Source organism: Molothrus ater, unplaced genomic scaffold (genome assembly GCF_012460135.2).
Source record: "Molothrus ater isolate BHLD 08-10-18 breed brown headed cowbird unplaced genomic scaffold, BPBGC_Mater_1.1 matUn_MA100, whole genome shotgun sequence".
NCBI lineage: Eukaryota > Metazoa > Chordata > Aves > Passeriformes > Icteridae > Molothrus > Molothrus ater.
Genome location: NW_023416561.1, coordinates 358,029 through 382,466, shown reverse-complemented (window position 1 = coordinate 382,466; position 24,438 = coordinate 358,029). Strand labels below are relative to the sequence as shown.

At 65.3% G+C, this 24,438-nt stretch overlaps 2 protein-coding genes across 3 annotated transcripts; both read right to left on the bottom strand.

Annotated features, from left to right (window-relative positions):
• LOC118700924 (IQ motif and SEC7 domain-containing protein 2-like) lies at window positions 1-23,900 on the bottom strand. Of its 2 annotated transcripts, none has more exons than XM_054518219.1 (14): window positions 23,375-23,900; window positions 17,528-17,804; window positions 15,175-15,645; window positions 13,853-14,694; window positions 11,930-12,091; window positions 11,077-11,199; window positions 9,897-10,063; window positions 9,332-9,471; window positions 6,802-6,927; window positions 6,619-6,718; window positions 4,649-4,810; window positions 3,108-3,269; window positions 2,608-2,657; window positions 1-1,568 (listed from the first exon to the last, which is right to left on the bottom strand). In XM_054518219.1, the coding sequence occupies exons 2-14, from the start codon at window positions 17,657-17,659 to the stop codon at window positions 540-542; spliced, it is 3,666 nt and encodes a 1,221-aa protein (XP_054374194.1). In that variant the 5' UTR covers window positions 17,660-17,804; window positions 23,375-23,900; the 3' UTR covers window positions 1-539. The 2 variants fall into 2 exon arrangements, with proteins under 2 accessions (XP_054374194.1, XP_054374193.1); XM_054518218.1 differs by lacking the exon at window positions 23,375-23,900 and adding an exon at window positions 20,251-20,549.
• On the bottom strand, window positions 18,057-20,215 carry LOC129047089 (keratin-associated protein 10-7-like). Its single transcript, XM_054518220.1, has one exon. The coding sequence runs from the start codon at window positions 19,304-19,306 to the stop codon at window positions 18,281-18,283; it is 1,026 nt and encodes a 341-aa protein (XP_054374195.1). The 5' UTR covers window positions 19,307-20,215; the 3' UTR covers window positions 18,057-18,280.
• Window positions 23,901-24,438: the final 538 nt, after the last annotated feature.

Here is a 24,438-nt window from a genome sequence, read left to right as displayed (position 1 = left end):
GGCGGGGCCGGCCGGTCCGTTTATGAAGCATCAAATATACAGTCTCGTCTCTTATATACAGGGCCCGGCGCGGGCGCATGCGGGTGCCTGGGGGGCTCCCCGGGGGGGCCCGGCCGCCTGGGACACCCCCCCCAAAACCCAAAAACCCCAAAACCCCCGGGGGGACCCCAGGCGGCCGGGGGGGGGCGGGGGGAGGAGGGGGGAGGGGAGGTTAAAGTGCCGTGTGACATTCAGCCTGAGCTGGGAACGGGGGGGAGGAGGGGGATTTTGGGGGGGGGAGGGGGGGGGGCAGCATCGCCGCCGGACCCCCGGGATGGTTTTGAGGGGGGGGGGGGGGGGGTTGGGCAGAGACCCCTCCCTCCTTTCCTCGCTCCCGGTGGGGTGGGGGGGGCGGGAGCAGCCAAACACGAGCCACGTGCAGGTTTTGGTTTTTTGGGGGGTTTTTTGGGGGGGGGACGGACATGGAGGGATTGGGGGGGGGGGTTACAAAAATAACCACCGCGTCCAGCAGGCCGGGGGCGGCGGCGGGGGGGGGGGGCTCAGACCACCGTGCTGATGCGGTTCCCCCCCTTGGGTTTGGGGGGGCCCTGGCCGGCCTGGGCCAGGGGCGAGGTGGGGCCGGCGGGCGAGTGGGGGCTGAGGGGGGTGTGGGGCGATGGGGGGGGCAGGGGGGGGTAGGAAGGGTGGGGGGGGATGGGCGAGTGGGGGGGCGCGTGGGGGTGGTGGTGATGGTGGTGATGGTGGTGATGGGCGACCGGGGGCGGCGGCGCCGCGCCCCCCCCGCCGCCCCCCCCCCGCAAAGCCCCCCCGGCCGGGCCCCCCCCCACCCCGCCGCCACCCCCGAACACGAAGTGCTTGGCGGGGGCGGGGGGCGGCGGGGGGTGGTGGTGCGGGGGGGGCCCGGGGGGGTACGCGTGGGACAGCCCGTGGTGCGCGGGCGCGGGGCTGTACAGGGGCAGCGGCGACAGCGGCTGCCGGGGGGCGCCGGGAGGAGCCCCCCCCCTTTTGCCGGGCCGGTGCAGCGTGTAATGGGGGTGCGGGGGGGGGAAGCCGCCGCCGGGGGGGCCGTGCTGCTGGGGGGGCGCCGATAACGGCGGGGTGGGCCCGCCGTGGAAGCGCGGGGGGGCCCCGGCGGCGATGGCCGGCAGCGGCGGGGGGGGCGCGGGGCGGCTGGGGGGCGGCGGCTGCTGCGGGTACGGGGGCGGCGGCGGAGGGCCCGGGCCGCCCCCCGCGCCCGCAGAGCCCCCCCCGGGCCCGTGGCAGTACTGGGCGTGCAGCGCCTGCAGCTTGGAGGGGCCCTCGGGGGGCGCGGCGGCCGCCGGCGGGTGGTGGTGGTGATGCGAGGAAGACGCCGAGGATGAGGAGGCCGAGGCCGAAGCGGGACCCCCCGCGCCTGGGGGGGGCCCGGCGGGGCCTTTCCCGCGGCGGCTGCCGAAGAGCGAGCCCAGGAAGGACGAGGAGTTGGAGACCGGGCGGGCCGGGGGTTTGTAGCCCCCGCCCTCGGGAGCGGCCCCCGGCCCGCCCGGGGCCCCCCGCGCCTGCGGCCGGGGGCTGCTGATGATGGAGCCCTGCAAGGGGGCGGGGTCAGCACGGGGAAAGCCGCGCCCCCCGCTCCCCATCCGTGGGATTTGGCACCTCCCATCGGTAGGGTCAGCCCCGCCCATTCCGTGTGAAAGCCACGCCTCCCGAATCTAGCCCCGCCCCCAAGGCAAAAGTGAGCTGCCATTGGTGGATGAGAGCAGCCATCACTGGTTGGCCCCACCCCCAGAGTGTGCAGAAGCCACGCCCCATCCACTAGGCCCCGCCCCCTTTCAAAATGAGGCGTGGTTTGTCAGCCTGGGGGCGGGGCTAAAGTGGGCGGGGTTTGGGTGTGGCATTGGGGAGGCATTCAGGGGTGGCGGTCAGAGGGTGACATTCCGGGGTGTCACACTCAGGGGGTGACAGGGGTGTGGCATTGGGGGTGTGGCACTCAGGGTGTGGCATTGGGGGTGTGACATTCAGGGGTGGCACTCTGGGGTGTGACAGGGGTGTGGCATTGGGGGTGTGGCATTGGGGGTGTGGCATTGGGGGTGTGGCATTCAGGGGGTGGCACTCAGGGTGTGGCATTGGGGGTGTGGCATTGGGGGTGTGGCATTCAGGGGGTGGCATTGGGGGTGTGACATTCAGGGGTGGCACTCTGGGGTGTGACAGGGGTGTGGCATTGGGGTGTGGCATTGGGGGTGTGGCATTGGGGGTGTGGCACTCTGGGTGTGGCATTGGGGGTGTGACATTCAGGGGGTGGCACTCTGGGGTGTGACAGGGGTGTGACATTTGGGGTGTGGCACTCAGGGTGTGGCATTTGGGGTGTGGCATTGGGGGTGTGGCACTCAGGGTGTGGCATTGGGGGTGTGACATTCAGGGGGTGACACTCAAGGGTGTGACAGGGGTGTGACACCCAGAGGTGGCACTCAGGGTGTGACATTTCGGGGTGTCACAGCCAGGGGGCGGCACTCAGGGGTGACACTCAGGGGTGTGACATTTTGGGGTGCCATTTGGGGTGGCACTCGGGGGTGTGACAGGGGTGTGACATTCAGGGGGTGGCACTCGGGGGTGTCCCTGTCCCCTCACCTCGATGGTGCTGTCCAGGGACCCCACGCTGTTCCGCCGGCCCCGCTTGCCTGGAGGGGGGAACAGTGAGGGGAGACCCCCAGGGGACCCCCCCAGGACACCCCAAATCCCCCCAGGACACCCCAAATCCCTCAGGGCACCCCAAATCCCCCCAGGGGACCCCCCCAGGACACCCCAAAGTGTCCCAGAAACCCCAAATCCCCTCAGGGCACCCCAGACCCCTCCATGGACACCCCAAACCCCCCAAAGGATCCCAACCCCCCCCGTGGAGACCCCAAACTCCCTCCCAGCCCCTCCCAGCCCCTCCCAGTGCCCCCCAGTGCCCTCCCAGTGCCCCCCAGCCCCTTCCGACCGCTCCCAATCCCCCTCCCAGTCCCTCCCAATGTCTCCCAGTCCCTCCCAGTCCATCCCAGTTCCTCCCAATCCCTCTCCCAGCCCCTCCCAGTCCCTCTCCCAGTCCATCCCAGTGCTCCCAGTGCTCCCAGTGCTCCCAGTCTCACCGCTGTCGGACAGGTCCCTCAGGGAGCTGCTCAGCGCGCTCCGTTTGAGCCCCTCGGCCCCGAACGCCTCCTCCAGGGAGCTGCGGCTGAGCCCGTTCAGCGCCTCCCGGGGCGGCCCCGCGCCCCGCGGCCCCGCCACGCCCTTCTGCTTCTCCAGTTCCGCTGGGGGGGACACCAGTGACACCAGTGACACCAGTGACACCAGTGACACCAGTGACACCCCCCAGTGACACCCCAGTAACACCAATGACCCCCCAATAACCACCAATGACCCCCAATGTCCCCAATGCCCCCAGTGCCCCGCGGCCCCCGCCACGCCCTTCTGCTTCTCCAGTTCCGCTGGGGGGGACACACCAGTGACACCAGTGACACCAGTGACACCAGTGACACCAGTGACACCCCAGTGACACCAGTGACACCCCAGTGACACCAATGACCCCCCAGTGCCCCCAGTGCCCCGCGGCCCCGCCACGCCCTTCTGCTTCTCCAGTTCCGCTGGGGAGGGGGCACCAGTGACACCAGTGACACCAGTGACACCCCCCAGTGACACCAGTGACACCCCAGTAACACCAGTGACACCAGTGACACCAGTGACACCAGTGACACCCCCCAGTGACACCAGTGACACCCCAGTAACACCAGTGACACCAGTGACACCAGTGACACCCCAGTGACACCAGTGACCCCCCAATAACCACCAATGACCCCCCAGTGCCCCCAGTGCCCCGCGGCCCCGCCACGCCCTTCTGCTTCTCCAATTCAGCTGGGGAGGGGGCACCAGTGACACCAGTGACACCCCAGTAACCACCCAGTAACCACCCAGTAACCACCCAGTAACCACCAGGGATCCCCCAGTAACACCAGTGACCCCCCAGTCTCCCTCCCAGCACTCCCAGTGCCCCTCCCAGCACTCCCAGTGCTCCCAGTGTCCTTCCCAGTGTCCTTCCCAGTGCTCCCAGTCTCCCTCCCACCACTCCCAGTGGCCCTCCCAGTGTCCCTCCCAGTGCTCCCAGTGTCCTTCCCACCACTCCCAGCGCCCCTCCCAGTGCCCCTCCCAGTGCTCCCAGTGCCCATTTTCATTCTCCCAGTGCCCCTCCCAGCACTCCCATTGCTCCCAGTGCCCCTCCCAGTGCTCCCAGTGCTCCCAGTGCCCATTTTGATGTTCCCAGTGCCCCACCCAGCACTCCGAGTGCTCCCAGTGCCCCTCCCAGTGCTCCCAGTGCCCATTTTCATGCTCCCAGTCTCCCTCCCAGCACTCCCAGTGCCCATCTTGATGTTCCCAGTGCCCCTCCCAGTGCTCCCAGTGCCCTTCCCACCACTCCCAGTGCCCCTCCCAGTGCTCCCAGTGCCCCTCCCAGTGCTCCCAGTGCTCCCAGTGCCCATCTTGATGTTCCCAGTGCCCCTCCCAGTGCTCCCAGTGCCCCTCCCACCACTCCCAGTCTCCCTCCCAGTGCTCCCAGTGCCCATTTTGATGCTCCCAGTGCCCATTTTCATGCTCCCAGTGCCCCTCCCAGTGCTCCCAGTGCCCCAGCAGCGCTCACCCTCCACCCGGTACTTCTCCATCTCCTGCACCTCGGCCACGGACTCTCGGAGGTCGCTGGCGAAGCGCAGCCGGTCCTGGGGGCTCGGGGCGTTGAACACGATCAGCACCTTGCGCTCGCCCCCCGGCGCCGCCGACAGCAGCTTGATCCCAAACTGGTAATCTGGGGGGGCACGGGGGTCAGGGACATCCCCTTGGGGACAGGGACACCCCCACGGGGACAGGGACACCCCCACAGTGTCACCAACCCCAGCTTGATCCCAAACTGGGAATCTGGGGGGGCACGGGGGTCAGGGACATCCCCTTGGGGACAGGGACACCCCCACGGGGACAGGGACACCCCCATGGAGACAGGGACACCCCCAGAGGGTCAGGGACACCCCCATGGGGTCAGGGACACCCAGCTTGATCCCAAACTGGGAATCTGGGGGGAAATGGGGCTCAGGGACATCCCCTTGGGGACAGGGACACCCCCATGGGGACAGGGACACCCCCACAGGGACAAGGACACCCCCAAAGGGACAGGGACACCCAGCTTGATCCCAAACTGGTAATCTGGGGGAAAATGGGGGTCAGGGACACCCCCATGGGGTCAGGGACACCCCCACGGGGACAGGGACACCCCCACAGTGTCACCAACCCCAGCTTGATCCCAAACTGGGAATCTGGGGGAAATGGGGCTCAGGGACACCCCCACGGGGACAGGGACACCCCCATGGGGACAGGGACACCCCTATGGGGTCAGGGACACCCAGCTTGATCCCAAACTGGTAATCTAGGGGGAAATGGGGGTCAGGGACACCCCCACGGGGATAGGACACCCCCAAAGGGACAGGGACACCCAGCTTGATCCCAAACTGGGAATCTGGGGGAAATGGGGGTCAGGGACACCCCCACGGGGACAGGGACACCCCCAAAGGGACAGGGACACCCCCATGGGGTCAGGGACATCCCCTTGGGGACAGGGACACCTCCAAAGGGACAGGGACACCCCCAGAGGGTCAGGGACACCCCCATGGGGTCAGGGACACCCAGCTTGATCCCAAACTGGGAATTTGGGGGGACAGGGAGAGGGGGGGGACACAGCAGGAGGTCCCAGAGGGTCCCGGAGGGTCCCGTGGGGTCTGTTGGGGTCCTGTAGGGTCCCATAGGGCGCTGTGGGGCTCTTTTGGGGTTCTTTAGGGTCCCACAGGGTTCTATAGGGTTCTGTGGGGTGCTGCAGGGTTCTTTGGGGTGCTGCAGGGTTCTTTGGGGTGCTGTAGGGTCCCGTGGGGTTCTTTGGGGTGCTGTTGGTTTCCCTGGGGGTGTTGTAGGGTCCTGTGGGGTTCTTTGGGGCGCTGTAGGGTTCTTTGGGGTTCTGTAGGGTCCCATGGGGTGCTTTGGGGTCATGCGGGGTGCTGTAGGGTCCCATAGGCTGCTGTGGGTTTCCCTGGGGGTGCTGTAGGGTCCTGTGGGGTTCTTTGGGGCGCTGTAGGGTTCTTTGGGGTTCTGTAGGGTCCCATGGGGTGCTGTGGGGTCATGTGGGGTGCTGTGGGGTCCCATAGGCTGCTGTGGGTTTCCCTGGGGTGCTGTGGGGTCCTCTGGGGTGCTGTAGGGTTCTATGGGTTGCTGTAGGGTCCCATGGGGTGCTGCAGGGTTTTTTGGGGTGCTGTGGGGTCCCGTGGGGTTCTTTGGGGTGCTGTAGGGTTTTTTGGGGTGCTGTGGGGTCCCATGGGTTGCTGTAGGGTCCCATAGGCTGCTGTGGGTTTCCCTGGGGTGCTGTGGGGTCCTGTGGGGTGCTGTAGGGTTCTATGGGTTGCTGTAGGGTCCCATGGGGTGCTGTAGGTTTTTTTGGGGTGCTGTAGGGTCCCGTGGGGTTCTGTGGGGTGCTGTGGGGTCCCGTGGGGTTCTGTGGGGTGCTGTGGGGTCCCGTGGGGTTCTCTGGGGTTCTTTGGGGTGCTGTGGGGTCCCACGGAGCGCCCCGGGGCTCACAGGCGTTCTGGAAGAGCTGCATGTGCATCTCCACCAGCGGGAAGCTCTGCCGGAAGCTGTAGGTCACCAGGATCTTCTTCTTCTGGAAGATCTTCGTCACCTGCCGAGGCCAGGGGGTCACCAGGGACCCCTCCCCTGTGACCCCCCCCGACCCTGGGACCCCCCCCGGGACCCCCCACTCACCACCAGGAGGTCGTTGAAGAGGAAAACCTCGCGCTGGTGCAGCCCCAGGCGCTGGGGCCGGTTGGGGTCGGGCACCTCGTAGAGTTGGCAGCAGCAGACCAGGCGGCGGTGGGGCAGCGACAGCACCTGGGGACGGGCGCGGCGGGGAGGGGGGGTCACAGCTGGGACAGTGGGACACGGCCCCACGGACCCCCCCGAGCCGCCCCGGGGTGGGGATGGCGGCCTTGGAGCCTCAGCGGGGGCACACGGAGCGTGGCGCCATTGGGTCAGCTGGAATGTCACACATGGGTCGCTTCAAGGGTCACCCCCAATGTCCCGTGTGGGTCAGCCCAAATGTACCATGTGGGTCAGCCCAAATGTACCGTGTGGGTCACCCCAAATGTCCCATGTGGGTCAGCCCAAATGTACCACATGGGTCACCCCAAATGTCCCACATGGGTCACCCCAAATGTACCGTGTGGGTCACCCCCAATGTACCACATGGGTCAGACCAAATGTACCGTGTGGGTCACCCCAAATGTACCGTGTGGGTCACCCCCAATGTCCCACGTGGGTCAGCCCAAATGTACCGTGTGGGTCAGCCCAAATGTACCGTGTGGGTCACCCCAAATGTCCCATGTGGGTCAGCCCAAATGTCCCACATGGGTCACCCCAAATGTCCCACATGGGTCACCCCAAATGTACCGTGTGGGTCAGCCCAAATGTCCCACGTGGGTCACCCCAAATGTCCCATGTGGGTCACCCCAAATGTACCGTGTGGGTCAGACCAAATGTACCGTGTGGGTCACCCCCAATGTCCCATGTGGGTCAGCCCAAATGTCCCGTGTGGGTCACCCCCAATGTCCCATGTGGGTCAGCCCAAATGTCCCACGTGGGTCACTTCAAGGGTCGCCCCGAATGTCCCGTGTGACATCTTGACTTCAAGGGTCACCCCGAATGTCCCATGTGGGTCACCCCAAATGCCCCCCAAAGGTCACTCCAAATGTCCCACGTGGGTCACCCCAAGTGTCACACATGGGTCACTTTGAGTGTCCCCACAGGTCACCCCGAATGTCCCACGTGGGTCACTTCAAGGGTCACCCCGAATGTCCCATGTGACATCTTGACTTCAAGGGTCACCCCCAATGTCCCACATGGGTCACCGCAAGTGTCACACATGAGTCACTTTGAGTGTCCCTCACAGGTCACCCCAAATGTCCCATGTGACATCTTGACTTCAAGGGTCACCCCAAATGTCCCACATGGGTCACCCCAAATGTCCCACATGGGTCACTGTAAGGTCACCCCAACTGTCCTATCTGGTCACTTTGAGTGTCCCTCACAGGTCACCCCAAATGTCCCCAGTGACATCTTGACTTCAAGGGTCACCCCAAATGTCCCACGTGGGTCACTGCAAGGTCATCCCAACTGTCCTATGTGGTCACTTTAAGTGTCCCTCACAGGTCACTCCAAATGTCCCCCACGGGTCACCCCAAATGTCCCACGTGGATCACTCCAAGGGTCACCCCAAGTGTCACACATGGGTCACTTTGAGTGTCCCCACAAGTCACCCCAAACGTTCTACGTTGGTCACTCCAAGGGTCACCCACAGGTCATCCCAAATGTCCCATGTGGGTCACATTGAGTGTCCCCCACAGGTCACCCTGAATGTCCCACATGGGTCACTTTGAGTGTCCCTTACAGGTCACCCCAAATGTCCCATGTGACATCTTGACTTCAAGGGTCACCCCAAATGTCCCACATGGGTCACTGTAAGGTCACCCCAACTGCCCTATGTGGTCACTTTGAGTGTCCCTCACAGGTCACTCCAAATGTCCCCCACGGGTCACCCCCAAATGTCCCACATGGGTCACTTTGAGTGTCCCTCACAGGTCACCCCAAATGTCCCACACGGGTCACCCCCAAATGTCCCACATGGGTCACTTTGAGTGTCCCTCACAGGTCACCCCAAATGTCCCACATGGGTCACTGCAAGGGTCACCCCAAATGTCCCATGTGGGTCACCCCAAATGTCCCATGTGGGTCACTTCAAGGATCACCCCAAATGTCCCACGTGGGTCACTGCAAGGTCACCCCAAATGTCCCACGTGGGTCACCCCAAATGTCCCACATGGGTCACCGCAAGTGTCACACATGAGTCACTTTGAGTGTCCCTCACAGGTCACCCCAAATGTCCCACATGGGTCACTGCAAGGGTCACCCCAAATGTCCCATGTGGGTCACGTTGAGTGTCCCCCACATGTCCCCCATGGGTCACCTGGAATTTGTCCTTTGGGCCACCTGGAACATCCCCCATGGGTCACCTAGTCCCTGTCCCATGGGGCCACCTGCAACATCCCACAGGATCTCCTGGAACATCTCCTCCCATGGGTGGCCCAGAACATCCTCCCCACCGCAGGGTCACCTGGAATGTCTCCTTTGGGTGGCCTAGAACCTGTCCCACGGGGTCACCTGGCCCCGCCCCTGTGGGTCACCTGGCCCCGCCCCCGTGGGTCACCTGGCCCCGCCCCCTCCCCCCGAGCAGACCCACCGGTTTCTTGCCGACGATCATGCGCTCCACGGCCTGGACCTGGGACACGTGGTCGTCGTTGGTGCGCAGCTCGCGGCTCTGGATGCGCTGGTAGATGCCCACCAGCATGTCCCGGGGGATGTCCTCGCCATTGTCCACCCCTGCGTGACACCCAGCCCTGCTCTAGAACCACTCCAGAACCCACAACGCCTCCACCCTCACCAACCTGCAACAGCTGGCACTGCTCTAGAGCCCACAAACTTCACACCCAGCTCCAGAACTCAGCACTAATGGGTGTGTGTGGAACCCAGTGGCATCTGGAGCTGCTCTAAAACCACTCCACAACCCACAACAGCCTGCACTGCTCTAGAACCCAAAATGCCCAACTCCAGAACTCAGTGCTGATGGGTGTGTCTGGAACCCAATGGTGTCTGGGGCTGCTCTAGAACCCACCGCACCCAGCCCTGCTCTAGAACCCGGGCGCCCAGCCCTGCTCTAGAACCCGGGGCACCCAGCCCTGCTCTAGAACCCGTGCCCCATGCTGGGGAACACCAGGAGCTGTCAGAGGGCTCTGGCAAGGCCTCACCTCGCAGGTTCTTGATGAAGTCCTCGAGCTTCATCTTGCGCTCGGCCTTGACGCTGGGGCTGTACATGTCGGTGTTGAGGAGGATGATGGCGAAGGCCAGGATGAAGATGGTGTCCGGGTTGCGGAACTGGCGCAGCAGGGCCGCGTTACACACGCAGTAGCGCTGGCTGCGGGGCGGACAACCCCCACGGCCCATGGGGTCACGGTGCCCCACGGCCTCTGCACCCCGCGGCCGCCCCTGAGTGTGGGGCAGCACCCCCATGGCTGCAGGGTCACCTAGAACGTGGGCCACCACCCCCATGGCCCCTGCTTGACCCACAGGGTCACCTAGAACGTGGGCCACCACCCCCAAGGCCCCTGCTTGACCCACAGGGTCACCTAGAACGTCACCCTGTGGTCCAGGGGCCACCACCCCGTGTCCTGCCAGCCCACAGGGTCACCTAGAACATCCCCCAGTGTCCTGCCAGTCTGTAGGGTCACCTAGAAGAGCCCCAGGTCCTTCAGGTGCCACCACCCCCTTGTGTCCCCTCTCAGCCCACAGGGTCACCTAGAACAGCACCTGGTCCCACAGGTGCCACCACCCCCATAGTCCCTCCTTGATCCATAGGGTCACCTAGAACGTCACCCTGTGGTCCAGGGGCCACCACCCAGTGTCCTGCCAGTCTGTAGGGTCACCTAGAAGAGCTCCAGATCCTTCAGGTGCCACCACCCCCTTGTGTCCCCCCTCAATCCATAGAATGACCTAGAACGTCACCCCATGGTGACCACTGTGTGCTGCTGGGGCAATGCAGTGGGGACATGGGGACACAGGGACACGGGGACATGGGGATATGGGGACATGATGGGGACACCATGGGGACATGGGGACATAGGGACATCATGGGGACATCATGGGGACATGATGGGGACATGGGGACACAGGGACACGGGGACATGGGGATATGGGGACACAGGGACATGGGGACACAGGGACACGGGGACATGATGGGGACATGGGGACACAGGGACACGAGGACATGAGGACATGGGGACATGGGGACAGGGGAAATGGGGACATGAGGACACGGGGACATGGGGACACAGGGACATGATGGGGACATGGGGACATGGGACATGGGGACAGGGGAAATGGGGACATGATGGGGACATGGGGACATGGGGACAGGGACCCACCCCTCACCTGAAGGCCTCGATCAGGCGCTCGACCTTCTGCGCCTCCCCCTGCACCCGGATGTGGGACTGGAACTTCCGCAGGGCCTCGTCCAGCTCCATCCCGGAGAAATCCATCTCGTCCACCACGCAGCTGCCGAGACCCCGCGGCCGGGATGGGTCTGGGGGCTGCCCCTGTCCCCAGCGTGTCCCCTCTGTCCCTGGCGTGTCCCCTCCTAACCCCAGGGTGTCCCCCCCATCCCCAGGGTGTCCCCTCTGTCCCCAGGGTGTCCCCTCTGTCCCCGGCGTGACCCCCTGTTCCTGCCATGTCCCCCCCAGCCCCGGTGTGTCCTCCCTGTCCCCGGTGTGTCCCCTCCAGCCCCAGCGTGTCCCCCCCATCTCCAAGGTGTCCCCCTGTCCCTGGCGTGTCCTCTCTGTCCCCGGCGTGTCCCCTCCTAACCCCAGCATGTCCCCTCTGTCCCCAGCGTGTCCCCCCCATCCCCAGTGTGTCCCCCCCATCTCCAGTGTGTCCCCCTGTCCCTGGTGTGTCCCCCCCAGGCCCAGTGTGTCCCCCCCATCTCCAAGGTGTCCCCCTGTCCCTGGTGTGTCCCCTCTGTCCCCAGCGTGTCCCCCCCGTCTCCAGTGTGTCCCCCCCGTCTCCAGTGTGTCCCCCCCATCCCCAGTGTGTCCCCCCATCTCCAGTGTGCCCCCTGTCCCTGGCGTGTCCTCTCTGTCCCCGGCGTGTCCCCTCCTAACCCCAGCATGTCCCCTCTGTCCCCAGCGTGTCCCCCCCATCCCCAGTGTGTCCCCCCCATCTCCAGTGTGTCCCCCTGTCCCTGGCGTGTCCCCTCTGTCCCCCCCATCTCCAAGGTGTCCCCCCGTACTCGAGGACGTCGCGGTTGAACTGCTTCTGGCGGTTGCCCAGGAACTCGCCGATCATCTGCCGGCTCAGGCCCTTCCGCTCCAGGATGAAGTGGGCCACGCCCACGGGCGTGTCCGACAGGAACCCCCTCTCGATCAGGTACTGGATCCCCTTCTCCGGCTTCCTGTGGGGGGGCGTGGTCAGTCATGGTGGTCAGTGATGGTGGTCAGCCATGGTGGTCAGTCATGGTGGTCAGCCATGTGGTCAGCCATGTTGTCAACCATGGAGATCAGTCATGGTGGTCAGCTGTGTGGTCAGCCATGGTGGTCAGCCGTGTGGTCAGCCATGGTGGTCAGCCATGGTGGTCAGTTATGGTGGTCAGCCATGGTGGTCAGCCATGGTGGTCTGCCATGGTGGTCAGTCATGGTGGTCAGCCGTGTGGTCAGTCATGTGGTCAGCCATGGTGGTCAGCCATGGTGGTCAGCCATGATGGTCAGCCATGTGGTCAGTCATGTGGTCAGCCATGGTGGTCAGCCACGGTGGTCACTCTGGCTGTAGAGTGACCTAGAACATCACCTGCACCCAGCTCTAGGGCCACCCGGTCACCTATGGGGTCACCTCAGGTGACATCTGCTTCCCTAAAGGGTCACCTGGAACGCTGTCATGTCTTGAGCATTGGGTGACCTGGAATGTCACCATGTGGCCACCTAGAGCTTCACTGTAGGGCTACCTAAAATGGCACTGTAGATCTACCTAGAACATCACCACTGGGTCACCTAGAACATGACCACTGGGTCACCTAGAACACCACCATAGGGCCACCAAGAACATCACCACTGGGTCACCTAGAACACCACCACAGGGTCACCTACAACGCCACCACTGGGTCACCTACAACGCCACCATAGGGTCACTGAGAACATCACCATAGGGCCACCTAGAACATGACCACTGGGTCACCTAGAACATGACCACTGGGTCACCTAGAACATCACCATAGGGTCACCAAGAACATCACCACTGGGTCACCAAGAACACCACCACTGGGTCACCTACAACGCCACCATAGGGTCACCTACAACGCCACCATAGGGTCACCTAGAACACCACCATAGGGCCACCAAGAACATCACCATAGGGTCACCTAGAACATGACCACTGGGTCACCTGGAACATCACCATATGGTCACCTAGAACATCCCTGCATGGTGACCTAGAACATCCCTGCGGGGTTCTACAGGGCCACCTCAAACATCACCTTGTCCTTGGCACCACGGCCACCCTGTCCTTCCCTAGGGCCACCCAGGCCACCTCACCCTTCTCCAGGGCCACCAACGTCCCCCTGTCCTAGCTGTAGGGTCACCTAGAACTTCACCATAGGGTCACCTAGAATGTCATTGTAGGGTTCCCCAGGGTTACCTCAAACATCCCCCTGTCCTCGCTATAGGGTCACCTGGAACATCACCCCATCCTTGCTACAGGCTCACCTAGAACTTCACCATAGGGTCACCTAGAACATTATTGTAGGGTTCTCCAGGGTTACCTGAAACATTCCCCTGTCCCTCGCTGTAGGGTCACCTAGAACTTCCCTGTAGGGTCACCTAGAACATCATTGCGGGGTTCTACAGGGTCACCTAGAACATCACCCCATCCTTGCTACAGGCTCACCTAGAACTTCACTGTAGGGTCACCTAGAACATTATTGTAGGGTTCTCCAGGGTCACCTCAAACATTCCCCCGTCCTTGCTATAGGGTCACCCAGAACGTCACCATAGGCTCACCTGGAACATCCCCCTGCCCTCACCATGGCATCCCCAACAATCCCACCGCACCCTTCCCCTGCTGACCGTGGCGGCGCCGCATGGCCCCGCTGCCGGACCCCCAGACCCCACCCCACGCCCAGCACAGCCCCCCCCAGCCCCCCCAAACCCCGCCAGCCCCTCACTTGTTGAAGAGGTTGAGGCCGATGCGGTACTGGCGCCGCTGCACCACGTCGTTGTTGAGCGCGGGCGAGTCCCAGCTCTGCCGCGGCTCCCGCTGGTACGTGGCCTTGCCGGGGGCCCCGGCGGCGCCGGGGGGCTGCGGGGGGGCGGTGGGCGGCGGGGGGGGCGGCGGGGGGGGCCGGCGCAGGCTGTCGCGGGACGAGGAGCCCGAGGAGCAGTTGAGGGTCTCGTTGGAGTTGGAGCTGCTGCCCAGGCTCTCGTTGTCGCCCTCGGAGCCCTCCTCGGCCGCGGGCGGGGGCGGGGGGCCGGGGGGCGGCGGGGGGGGCCCCTCGGGGTGGAAGCAGCGGTGGGGGGGGGGCCCGGAGCGGGGCAAGGTGCCCCCGCCGCCGGTGCCCTCGGGCTCGTAGGGGCCGCCGCGGTTGATGGAGCCGCGGTCCGAGCGGTCGCTCAGGTCGGCCGAGCTGTCGCTGGGGGGCTCCACCGTCAGCAGCGGGGGGTGGCCGCCCCCAGCCCCCCGCCCCCGGCACTCCAGGCACGGGGGGCCCCTCCTGGGGGGCTCCTCGGGGCCCCCCCAGCGCTCGGCGGGGCCGGGGGGGTTGGCGGGGGGCGGCGGCGGGGGCGGCGGCGCGGGCGGGGGCGGCGGCCCCGCGGTGTCCGGGGGGGGCTCGGGGCTGGGGGGTCTCTCCGGGGAGCGGGGGGAGCCGGGGAGCCCCTCGTCCAGGTACAGCGTGACGTCACTGGCCGAGGTGGCGGCGCTGTCCCCCGCGGGGGGGTCCGGGGCGCCGGGGGAGACCCCGCGACCCCCCCCCAGCGCCTCATCGATGGACGCGGCCAAGGACTTCACCTGTGGGGACAGGACCCCCCCGTGAGCCCCCCAGGGGCCCCTGTGACCCCCATAATGGCCCCTGTGACCCCCATGACCTCCCCGAGACCCCCAAAGCCCTGTGAACCCCCCCCCCCATGGCCCCTGTGACCCCCACGGTTCTCTTTGTCACCTGTGACCCCCAATGGCCGCTGTAATGTCCATGCTCTTGTGACCCCCTGACCCCTGTGACCTCCCAGGACCCCCATGACCCTCCTGACCCTGTGACCCCCATGACCCCATAACCCCCTATGACCATTTAACCCTCATTCCCATGACCCCTCTGACCCCATAACCCCCAGAACCCCAGAACCCCCATGACCCCCAGGACCCCCCTGACCCCATAACCCCCAGGACCCCCATGACCCCCCTGACCCCATAACCCCCAGGACCCCCATGATCCCCCCTGACCCCATAACCCCCAGGACCCCCATCATCCCCATAACCCCCCCAGACCCCCACCTGCTGCGCAAACGCCTCCTCCAGGTCGGCGCCTCCTGGCCCGAAATCGGCCGAAGCCGAGAGCTGCCGGGGGGGGCTTCCCGCGCCCCCCACCCCGGAGCCCCCCCCAACCTGGACCCCCTCTCCGGGACCCCCGCCCCCGTCCAGGCCGGCCCGGCAGGACCCCCCGTAACGGGGGGCGCGGCGCGGCCCCCCCAGGACGCCCTCGTCCAGCGAGGCCGGCTTGCCCTGGAAGTAGGGCGGGGGCGGCGGGGGCGGCCCCGGGGCGGGGGCCGGGGGGCCGCGGTCGTACTCCTCGAAGGAGAACTGGAGGCGCAGCCCCGGCAGCGCCAGGCGCCGCGCCCGGCCGCCCTCGCTGCGCAGCCGCTCGAACTTCTGCGCCATGCGGTAGCGCCGGAACGCGGCCTGGATGGTGCGCGCCGCCCGCCGCGAGCGGAAATAGCCGCCGTACTTGCGCTCCAGCATCTCCACCTGAGGGGACACGGGGACGTGGTGGGGACGTGGGGACATGGTGGGGGACATGGGGACGTGGGGATGTGGCAGGGGATGTGAGGATGCACGGACATGGATGAGGATGGAGACATGGAGGCACGCATGGGGACGTGGGGACATGGGGACAGCAATGGAGACATGGGGACATGGGTGAGGATGTGGGGACATGGGGACAGCCATGGAGACATGGGGACATGGGTGAGGATGTGGGGACATGGGGACATGGTGGGGGACATGGGGATGTGGCAGGGGATGTGAGGATGCATGGACATGGATGAGGATGGAGACATGGAGGCACGCATGGGGATGTGGGGACATGGGGACAGCCATGGGGACACAGGGACATGGGTGGGGACAGCCATGGGGACATGGGGACGTAGGTGAGGACGTGGGGACATGGGGACATGGGGACGTGGCAGGGGATGTGAGGATGCATGGACATGGATGAGGATGGAGACATGGAGGCACGCATGGGGATGTGGGTGGGGACAGCCATGGGGACATGGGGACATGGGTGAGGATGTGGGGACATGGGGACAGCAATGGAGACATGGGGACATGGCAGGGGACGTGGGGACGTGGGGATGTGGGCACCTGGATGAGGACGGGGACATGGCAAGGGACGTGGCGACACACGTGGGGACAGCTGTGGGGACATGGGGAGATGGTGGGGGGGGTGTGGGAACGTGGGGACATGGATGAGGATGAGGACATGGGTGGGGACAGCCAAGGGGACATGGGGACATGGGGATGTAGGGATGTCGATGGGCACATGCGTGGGGACAGCCATGGGGACACAGGGACATGGTGGGAGACACAGAGACATGGGGACATGGATGAGGATGGGGACATGCATGGGGACAGGGATGGGGACATGGGGACATGGTGGGGCACGTGGGGATGTGGGAACATGGATGATGATGCGGGTATGGGGACACGTGTGGGGACACCCATGGAGACATAGGGACATGGTCAGGGACATGGTCGGGGACATGGGGACATGGGTGGGAACAGCCATGGGGACGTAGCAGGGGATGTGCAGACATGGATGAGGATGGGGACATGGGTGGGGAGGTGGAGACATGGCAGGGGATTTGGGGACATGGAGACATGGGTAGGGACATGGATGGGGACATGGGGACATGGGGATGTGGATGAGGATGGGGACATGGCGAGGGACATGAGGACATGGCAGGGGATGTGGGGACGTGGGGATGTGGGCACATGGATGAGGATGGGGACATGGTGAGGGATGTGGAGTTGTGGGGACATGGATGAGGATGTGGGCATGAGGACATGGGTGGGGACAGCCATGGGGACATGGGGACACGGGTGGAGACAATGGGGACATGGGTGGGGATGTGGGGACATGGGTACAGCAATGGAGACGTGGGGACATGGCGAGGGATATGGGGACACACGTGGGGACAGCCATGGGGACATGAGGACATGGGTGGGGACATGGGGATGTAGGGACATGGATGAGGATGGGGACATGGAGGCATGCGTGGGGACAGGGACTATTGTATGGGGACAGGGACCGTGACATGGGTCTGGTGACCCCACACAGGCTGGGGACAGTCACACGTGGCTGGTGACCACCACACAACCAGGACCCACCCCAGGGGTGTCCCAGGGATGTCCCCATGGTGTCCCCAGGGGTGTCCCCTGGATGTCCCCGGGTGTCCCCAGGGGTGTCCCCTGGATGTCCCCGGGTGTCCCCTGGATGTCCCCAGGTGTCCCCAGGTGTCCCAAGGGTGTCCCCAAGGGTGCCCCCAGGGTGTCCCAGGGGTGTCCATAGGGCTATCCCCAGGTGTCCCCAGGGGTGTCCCCAGCACTATCCCCAGGTGTCCCCAGGTACCTTCTTGTCCTGCAGGTCGGTGGAGAGCTCGTAGCTGTCGCTCAGAGCCTTCGGCCTCTTGCTCTCCTCCTCCTCCTCCTGCTTGCGCAGGGCCACGCTGGCGGGCTGGGGGGGCAGCCGGGGCCAGGCCATGCCCGGGGAGCCGCCCCCGGGGCCCCCCCCGGCCCCCCCCGGGCCTTGGGGCGCCGGCTGGGGGAGGCCCCGGTACGGGGGGGGCCTCCCGGGGCTCTCGGGCACCGGCCCCCCCCCCTCGCTGCCCGGGGCTTCGCCGTCCACGCTGCGGGGACAGCGCGTCAGCCCCACGCCGGGGACAGCACCGGGACACCCCAAAACGCACGAAACCACCCCAAAATCCCCCCCAGGAACCACCAAAACCACCCCAAACCACCCCAAAACGCACAAAACCACCCCAAAATCCACCCCAGGAACTCCCAAAACCACCCCAAACTACCCCAAAATCCCCACCAGGAACCCCCAAAACACCCAAAACCACCCCAAATTTCCCCCAAATCACCCCAATTTCCCCCCCCCGCCCCCAGGGATGCCCCAAACCCTCCCTGGGACCTCCACAGGTGCCCCTGAGACCCCCCCAAAGAGTCTGGAGGCACCAGGGTGGGGAGCAGGGGGACACGGGGACAGACAGACAGACAGACAGACAGACATGGGGACACAGGGACAGACAGACAGACAGACAGACATGGGGACACGCAGACAGACATAGGGACACAGAGACACGGGGACAGACAGACAGACTTAGGGACATGGGGACAGACAGACAGACACAGGGACACAGAGACATGGGGACAGACAGACACAGGGACACGGGGACAGACAGACAAAGGGACACAGAGACATGGGGACAGACAGACACAGGGACATGGGGACAGACAGACGGACATAGGGACATAGAGACACACAGACAGAGACAGGGGCATGGGGACAGACAGACATAGGGACATATGGACAGACAGACACAGGGACACAGAGACATGGGGACAGACATACAGACATGTGGGCATGGGGACACGGGGACAGACAGACAGACACAGGGACATGGGGACAGACAGACAGACAGACATGGGGACAAACAGACAGACACAGGGACATGGGGGCAGACAGACAGACACACGGACATGGGGACACAGGGACATGGGGACACAGACACGGGGACAGACACATGGACATGGGACACAGGGACAAGAGGACAGACAGACGTGGATGCGGGACACAGGGACACGGGACAGACAGGCAGACATGGACATGGGACACAGGGACACAACTTGGGGACACAGGGACAGACGGACACGGCCAATGTGGGGACACAGGGAACTGGGGACAGACAGGTGTGGGACACACGGACACTGACATGGGGACACGGATGTGGGACAGATGGACATTGGGACACAGGGAAACCAGCAGATGGGGACACATGGACACACAGACAAATGGACATTGGGACACACGGACGTGGGGACACAGACACGGGGACACACGGACACAGGGACACACGGACACATGGACAAATGGACATTGGGACACACGGACATGGGGACACAGACACGGGGACACACGGAGGGACAGACGGACATGGGGACACATGGACATGGGGACACATGGACACGGGGACACACGGACACATGGACAAATGGACATTGGGACATACGGACATGGAGACACATGGACACAGGGACACACGGACACATGGACATACGGACAAAAGGACATTGGGACACAGGGACATGGGGACACAGACACGGGGACACACGGACACACAGACATGGGGACACACGGAGGGACAGACGGACATGGGGACAGACGGACATGGGGACATCAGCCACACGGACATGGGGACACGTGGACACACAGACATGGGGACATGGGGACAGACGGACATGGGGACACATGAACATATGGACAAATGGACACACAGACGTGAGGACACACGGACACACGGACACACGGACATGGGGACACATGGACACATGGACACATGGACACGGGGACGCACGGACACGGGGACATCGGCCCTATGGACATGGGGACACACGAACACGGGGACACACAGACATGGGGAGAAACGGACAGACGGACACACGGACATGGGGGCACACGGACACACAGACATTGGGACACGCGGACGCACGACGCGGACGTGACAGGGACGTGCGTGCACGCACGGCCATGGGGGGACACACGGACGTGGGGGACACACGGACGGGGACGTACGTGCACGCACAGCCACGGCGGGGGGGGGGGTACAGACACACGGACACGCGGACAGACGGACAGATGGACACATGGACAGGCGGACACGCAGACAGACACATGGACAGACAGACAGACGGACAGACGGACAGACGGACACACGCGTCCCCTGCCCCCCAACCCCGCAGGGACCCAGCGCCGGAATCGGGGGGGAGGGGGAGGGAAGGGGGGAAGGGGGGGGGTGGAGCAAAGCGGGGGGGGGGGGGTGAGGGGATCCCCAAAATTCTGGGGAGGGGTCCCGGACAGGTTGGGGGGGGAGGGGGAGGGAAGGGAAGGGTCGGGGGGGTCCCGGGGGGGTCTCGAGTGGTGCTGGGGGAATCCCGGGGGATCCCTGGGGGTCTCGGGGATCTCGGGGATCCCGAGGGGTCCCGGGGAGGTTCCGGGGGTCCCGGGGGGTCCCGGGGGGATCTCGGGGATCCCGGGGAGGTTCCGGGGGTCCCGGGGGGTCCCCGACTCACCCGTGCAGCAGCCGCTGCCGGAGCGGCCCCCGGCGCCGCTCGGCCGTGCACTGCAGGCACCACATTTTGGGGAGGGGGCGGCACCCCCAAATAAATGGGGGGGGAGGGGGACGGGACACACAGACACACACACACGGGGGGGGGGGGAGGGGGAGGGGGGGGACACCCCCGGGATGGAGGGGGAGGGGTCCCGCGTGGGGGAGGGGCTGGGGGAGCCCCCGGCGCCTCCGCAGCAGAACCAGGGCCCGGCCGGGCGGGGCGGGGGGGGTGAGGGGGGGAGGGGGGAGGAGCCGAGGAGAGACCCCCCCCCCTCCCCCCCTCCCCCCCACCCCCATCGCTCTGCGCGTGCCCGGACACAGAGACCCCCCCCCCCCCCTGGATTTTGGGGGGGGGGAGGGGATTTGGGGGAGGGTCCTGGGGGGGGGGGAGGACGCCTGGGTCCCTGTGACATGGAATAGGGGGGGGGGGCGTGTGTGTCCCCCCCTCCCAAAAACAAAAACCACGCCCAGATTGGGTGGGGGAGGGGGGCAGGGGACGCCCCCTATAATTGGGGACCCCCCCCCCACATCAATTGGGGGGTCCCCGATGGGGGGAGGCGCCCCCGGATCCCCCCCCCCCCAAGGCGGGGGTCCCCAAGGAGGGGGGGGAGGGGGTTGGAGGGGAGGTGTCCCCGTCCCGCCGCGCATGCGCAGAGCGCCCCCCCCGTGGATGGCGGTTGCCATGGCGACGCGGCGGGCGGGGGGCGGCGGTTGCCATGGAAACGCGGCGGGGGATGCGGGAGGGGGGAGGGGACGTGGGGGGGTTCCCCGGGGGGGAGGGGCGAGGCCGCTGGGTCTCCCCCCCCTTAGCCCCGCCCCCGACCCCCCCCGGCACCGCCCCCTCCCCAAAATAGCGCCAGGATGGAGGCGTTGCCATGGCAACCGCCCCCAAACTGCGGCCGGGGGAGGAGCGGGCGGCGCCTATGGGGGCCTTATAGGGGCCGGGGGATCCATATAGGGCCTGGGGATCCCTATAGGGCCAGGGGATCCCTATAGGGCCCGGGGATCCATATAGGGCCATGGGGGCCCTATAGGGACTGGGGGATCCCTATAAAGCCATGGGAGCCCTATAGGGCCTGGGGATCCCTATAGGGCCATGGGAGCCCTATAGTGCCCGGGGGATCCATATAGGGCCTGGGGATCCCTATAGGGCCCGGGGATCCTTATAGGGCCATGGGAGCCCTATAGTGCCCGGGGGATCCATATAGGGGCCAGGGGATCCATATAGGGCCTGGGGATCCATATAGGGCCATGGGGGCCCTATAGGGCCCGGGGGATCCCTATAGGGCCTGGGGATCCCTATAGGGCCCGGGGATCCTTATAGGGCCACGGGGGACCTATAGGGACCGGGGGATCCCTATAAAGCCATGGGGGCCCTATAGGGCCTGGGGATCCATATAGGGCCTGGGGGATCCCTATAAAGCCATATGGGGATCCATATGGGGGCCAGGGGACCCCATAGGGCCTAGGGGCCCCTATAGGGGCTGGGGGATCTCTATAGGACCATGGGGCCCCCTGTAGGGCCATGGGGACCCGATAGAGCCATGGGGGCCCTATAGGGCCTGGGGACCCCAATAGGGCCCTGGGGACCCCTATAGACACCCAGGGCTCTGCAGGGCCCCTATATGGATCTATTTGGGCGCTATAGGGCCCTGGGCTCTGCACGGCCCCCATAGAGCCCAGGGGTCTGTATGGGCCCTATAGGGATCTATATGGGCCCCTGTAGGTGTCTCTGGTCCCTGTGGCCCCTATAGGGATTCTGCACAGGCCCCTATGGGGATTTTATATGGGCCCATATAGGGATCTGTAAGGGCCCCTATAGGGATTTTATATGGGCCCCTATAGGGATTTTATATGGGCCCCTATAGGTCCCGGGGGTCCCTGGGTCCTTATGGCCCCCATAGGGATCTCTGTGGCCCCTATAGGGCCCTCGGGTGTGTACAGCTCCTATGGGGGGTCTATATGGACCCCTATAGGACCCTGCGGACCCCTAGAGGGCCGTGGGGTTTGTGCTGCCCCTATAGGGATCTATATGGGCCCCTATAGGGATTCTCTAAGGGCCCCTATAGGGCCTGGGGTCCCTATGGCCCCTACAAGGATCTATATGGGCCCCTATGGGGTCCCGGGGGTCCCTATGGGGTCCTGGGGGTCCCTATGGCCCCTATGGATCCCGGGGGTCCCTATGGGATCCCAGGGGTCCCTATGGGGTCCTGGGGGTCTCTATGGCCCCTATATGATCTCAGGGGTCCCTATAGAGCCCCTATGGGATCCTGGGTGTCCCTATGGCCCCTATGGTGTCCCGGGGGTCCCTATGGCCCCTATGGCATCCCAGGGGTCTCTATGGGGTCCCTATGGCCCCTATGGGATCCTGGGGGTCCCTATGGGGTCCTATGGCCCCTATGGGGTCCCAGGGGTCCCTACAGAGCCCCTATGGGTCCCTATGGGGTCCCAGGGTCCCTATGGCCCCTATGGGGTCCCTATGGGGTCCCGGGGGTCCCTGTGGCCCCTATGGGATCCTGGGGGTCCCTATGGGGTCCTATGGCCCCTATGGGGTCCCAGGGGTCCCTACAGAGCCCCTATGGGTCCCTATGGGGTCCCGGGGGTCCCTGTGGCCCCTATGGTGTCCTGGGGGTCCCTATGGCCCCTATGGCATCCCAGGGGTCTCTATGGGGTCCCTATGGCCCCTATGGGGTCCCGGGGGTCCCTACAGAGCCCCTATGGGTCCCTATGGGGTCCTGGGGGTCCCTATGGGGTCCCGGGGGTCCCTATGGTCCCTATGGGATCCTGGGGGTCCCTACAGAGCCCCTATGGGTCCCTATGGGATCCTGGGGGTCCCTATGGGGCCCCTATGGGGTCCCTGTGGCCCCTATGGGGTCCTGGGGGTCCCTATGGGATCCTGGGGGTCCCTACAGAGCCCCTATGGGTCCCTATGGGATCCTGGGGGTCTCTATGGGGTCCCTATGGGGCCCCTATGGGGTCCCTGTGGCCCCTATGGGGTCCTGGGGGTCCCTATGGGGTCCCGGGGGTCCCCATGGAGCCCCCACAGGTGCTGGGGGTGCGGCGGGCGGGGGAGGGGCGGCTCTTACCTGCGGGCGGGGGGAGGTTGGAGCAGCCAAAGCACCTGAGGGTGGCACCTGGAGGGGACACGGGGACACGTGGGGGACAGACAGATGGACACAGGGGGGACAGACAGATGGACATGGGGACAGGGGACAGAGAGATGGACATGGGGACAGGGGACACACGGGGGACACACAAGGGATGGACAGATGGACACGGGGACAGACAGATGGACATGGGGACAGGGGACAATGGCCAGGGGACAGACAGGGGGACAGACAGGGGGACACAGGGACAGAGGACACACAGGGGACAGACAGATGGACACAGGGACAGACAGGGGGACACAGAGATGGACACGGGGACAGGGGACAGACAGGGGGACACAGATGGACAGAGGGACAGAGGGATGGACAGGGGACAGACAGATGGACAACGGGTGATGGGGACAGTGGACCGGGGGGGATGGGGGGGGGACAGACGGACGTGGGGACACCGAGGGACAGACGGACGTGGGGACGGTGGCCCCAGGGGTGACAGAGGAGAGGGGACAGATGGCTACGAGTCACTGTGGCAGGACGGACAGACGGACAGGAATGGCCAGATGGATGGGGAGGGGTTGGGTGGCAGCCGGACAGACGGACACGGGGGGGGCATGGATGGACGGATGGACACGGGGAGGACATGGACGGACAGACAGACGGACACAGGGGGACACAGATGGACAGATGGACACGGGGGAGGGGACATGGATGGACAGACAGACACGAGGGGACATGGACAGACACGTGGGGGGACACGGACGGACGGATGGACACGGGGTGGGGGGGACATGGACAGACAGACACAGGGAGGGGACACGGACGGACAGACAGACACGAGGGGACACAGATGGACACGGAGGGGGGGACACGGACGGACAGACAGACACGGGGAATGGAACACGGACGGACAGACAGACACGAGGGGACAGGGATGGACACGGGAGGGGGGGACACAGACGGACAGACGGACACGGGGAACGGAACACGGACGGACAGACGGACACAGGGGAGGGGACACGGACGGACAGACGGACACGAGGGGACAT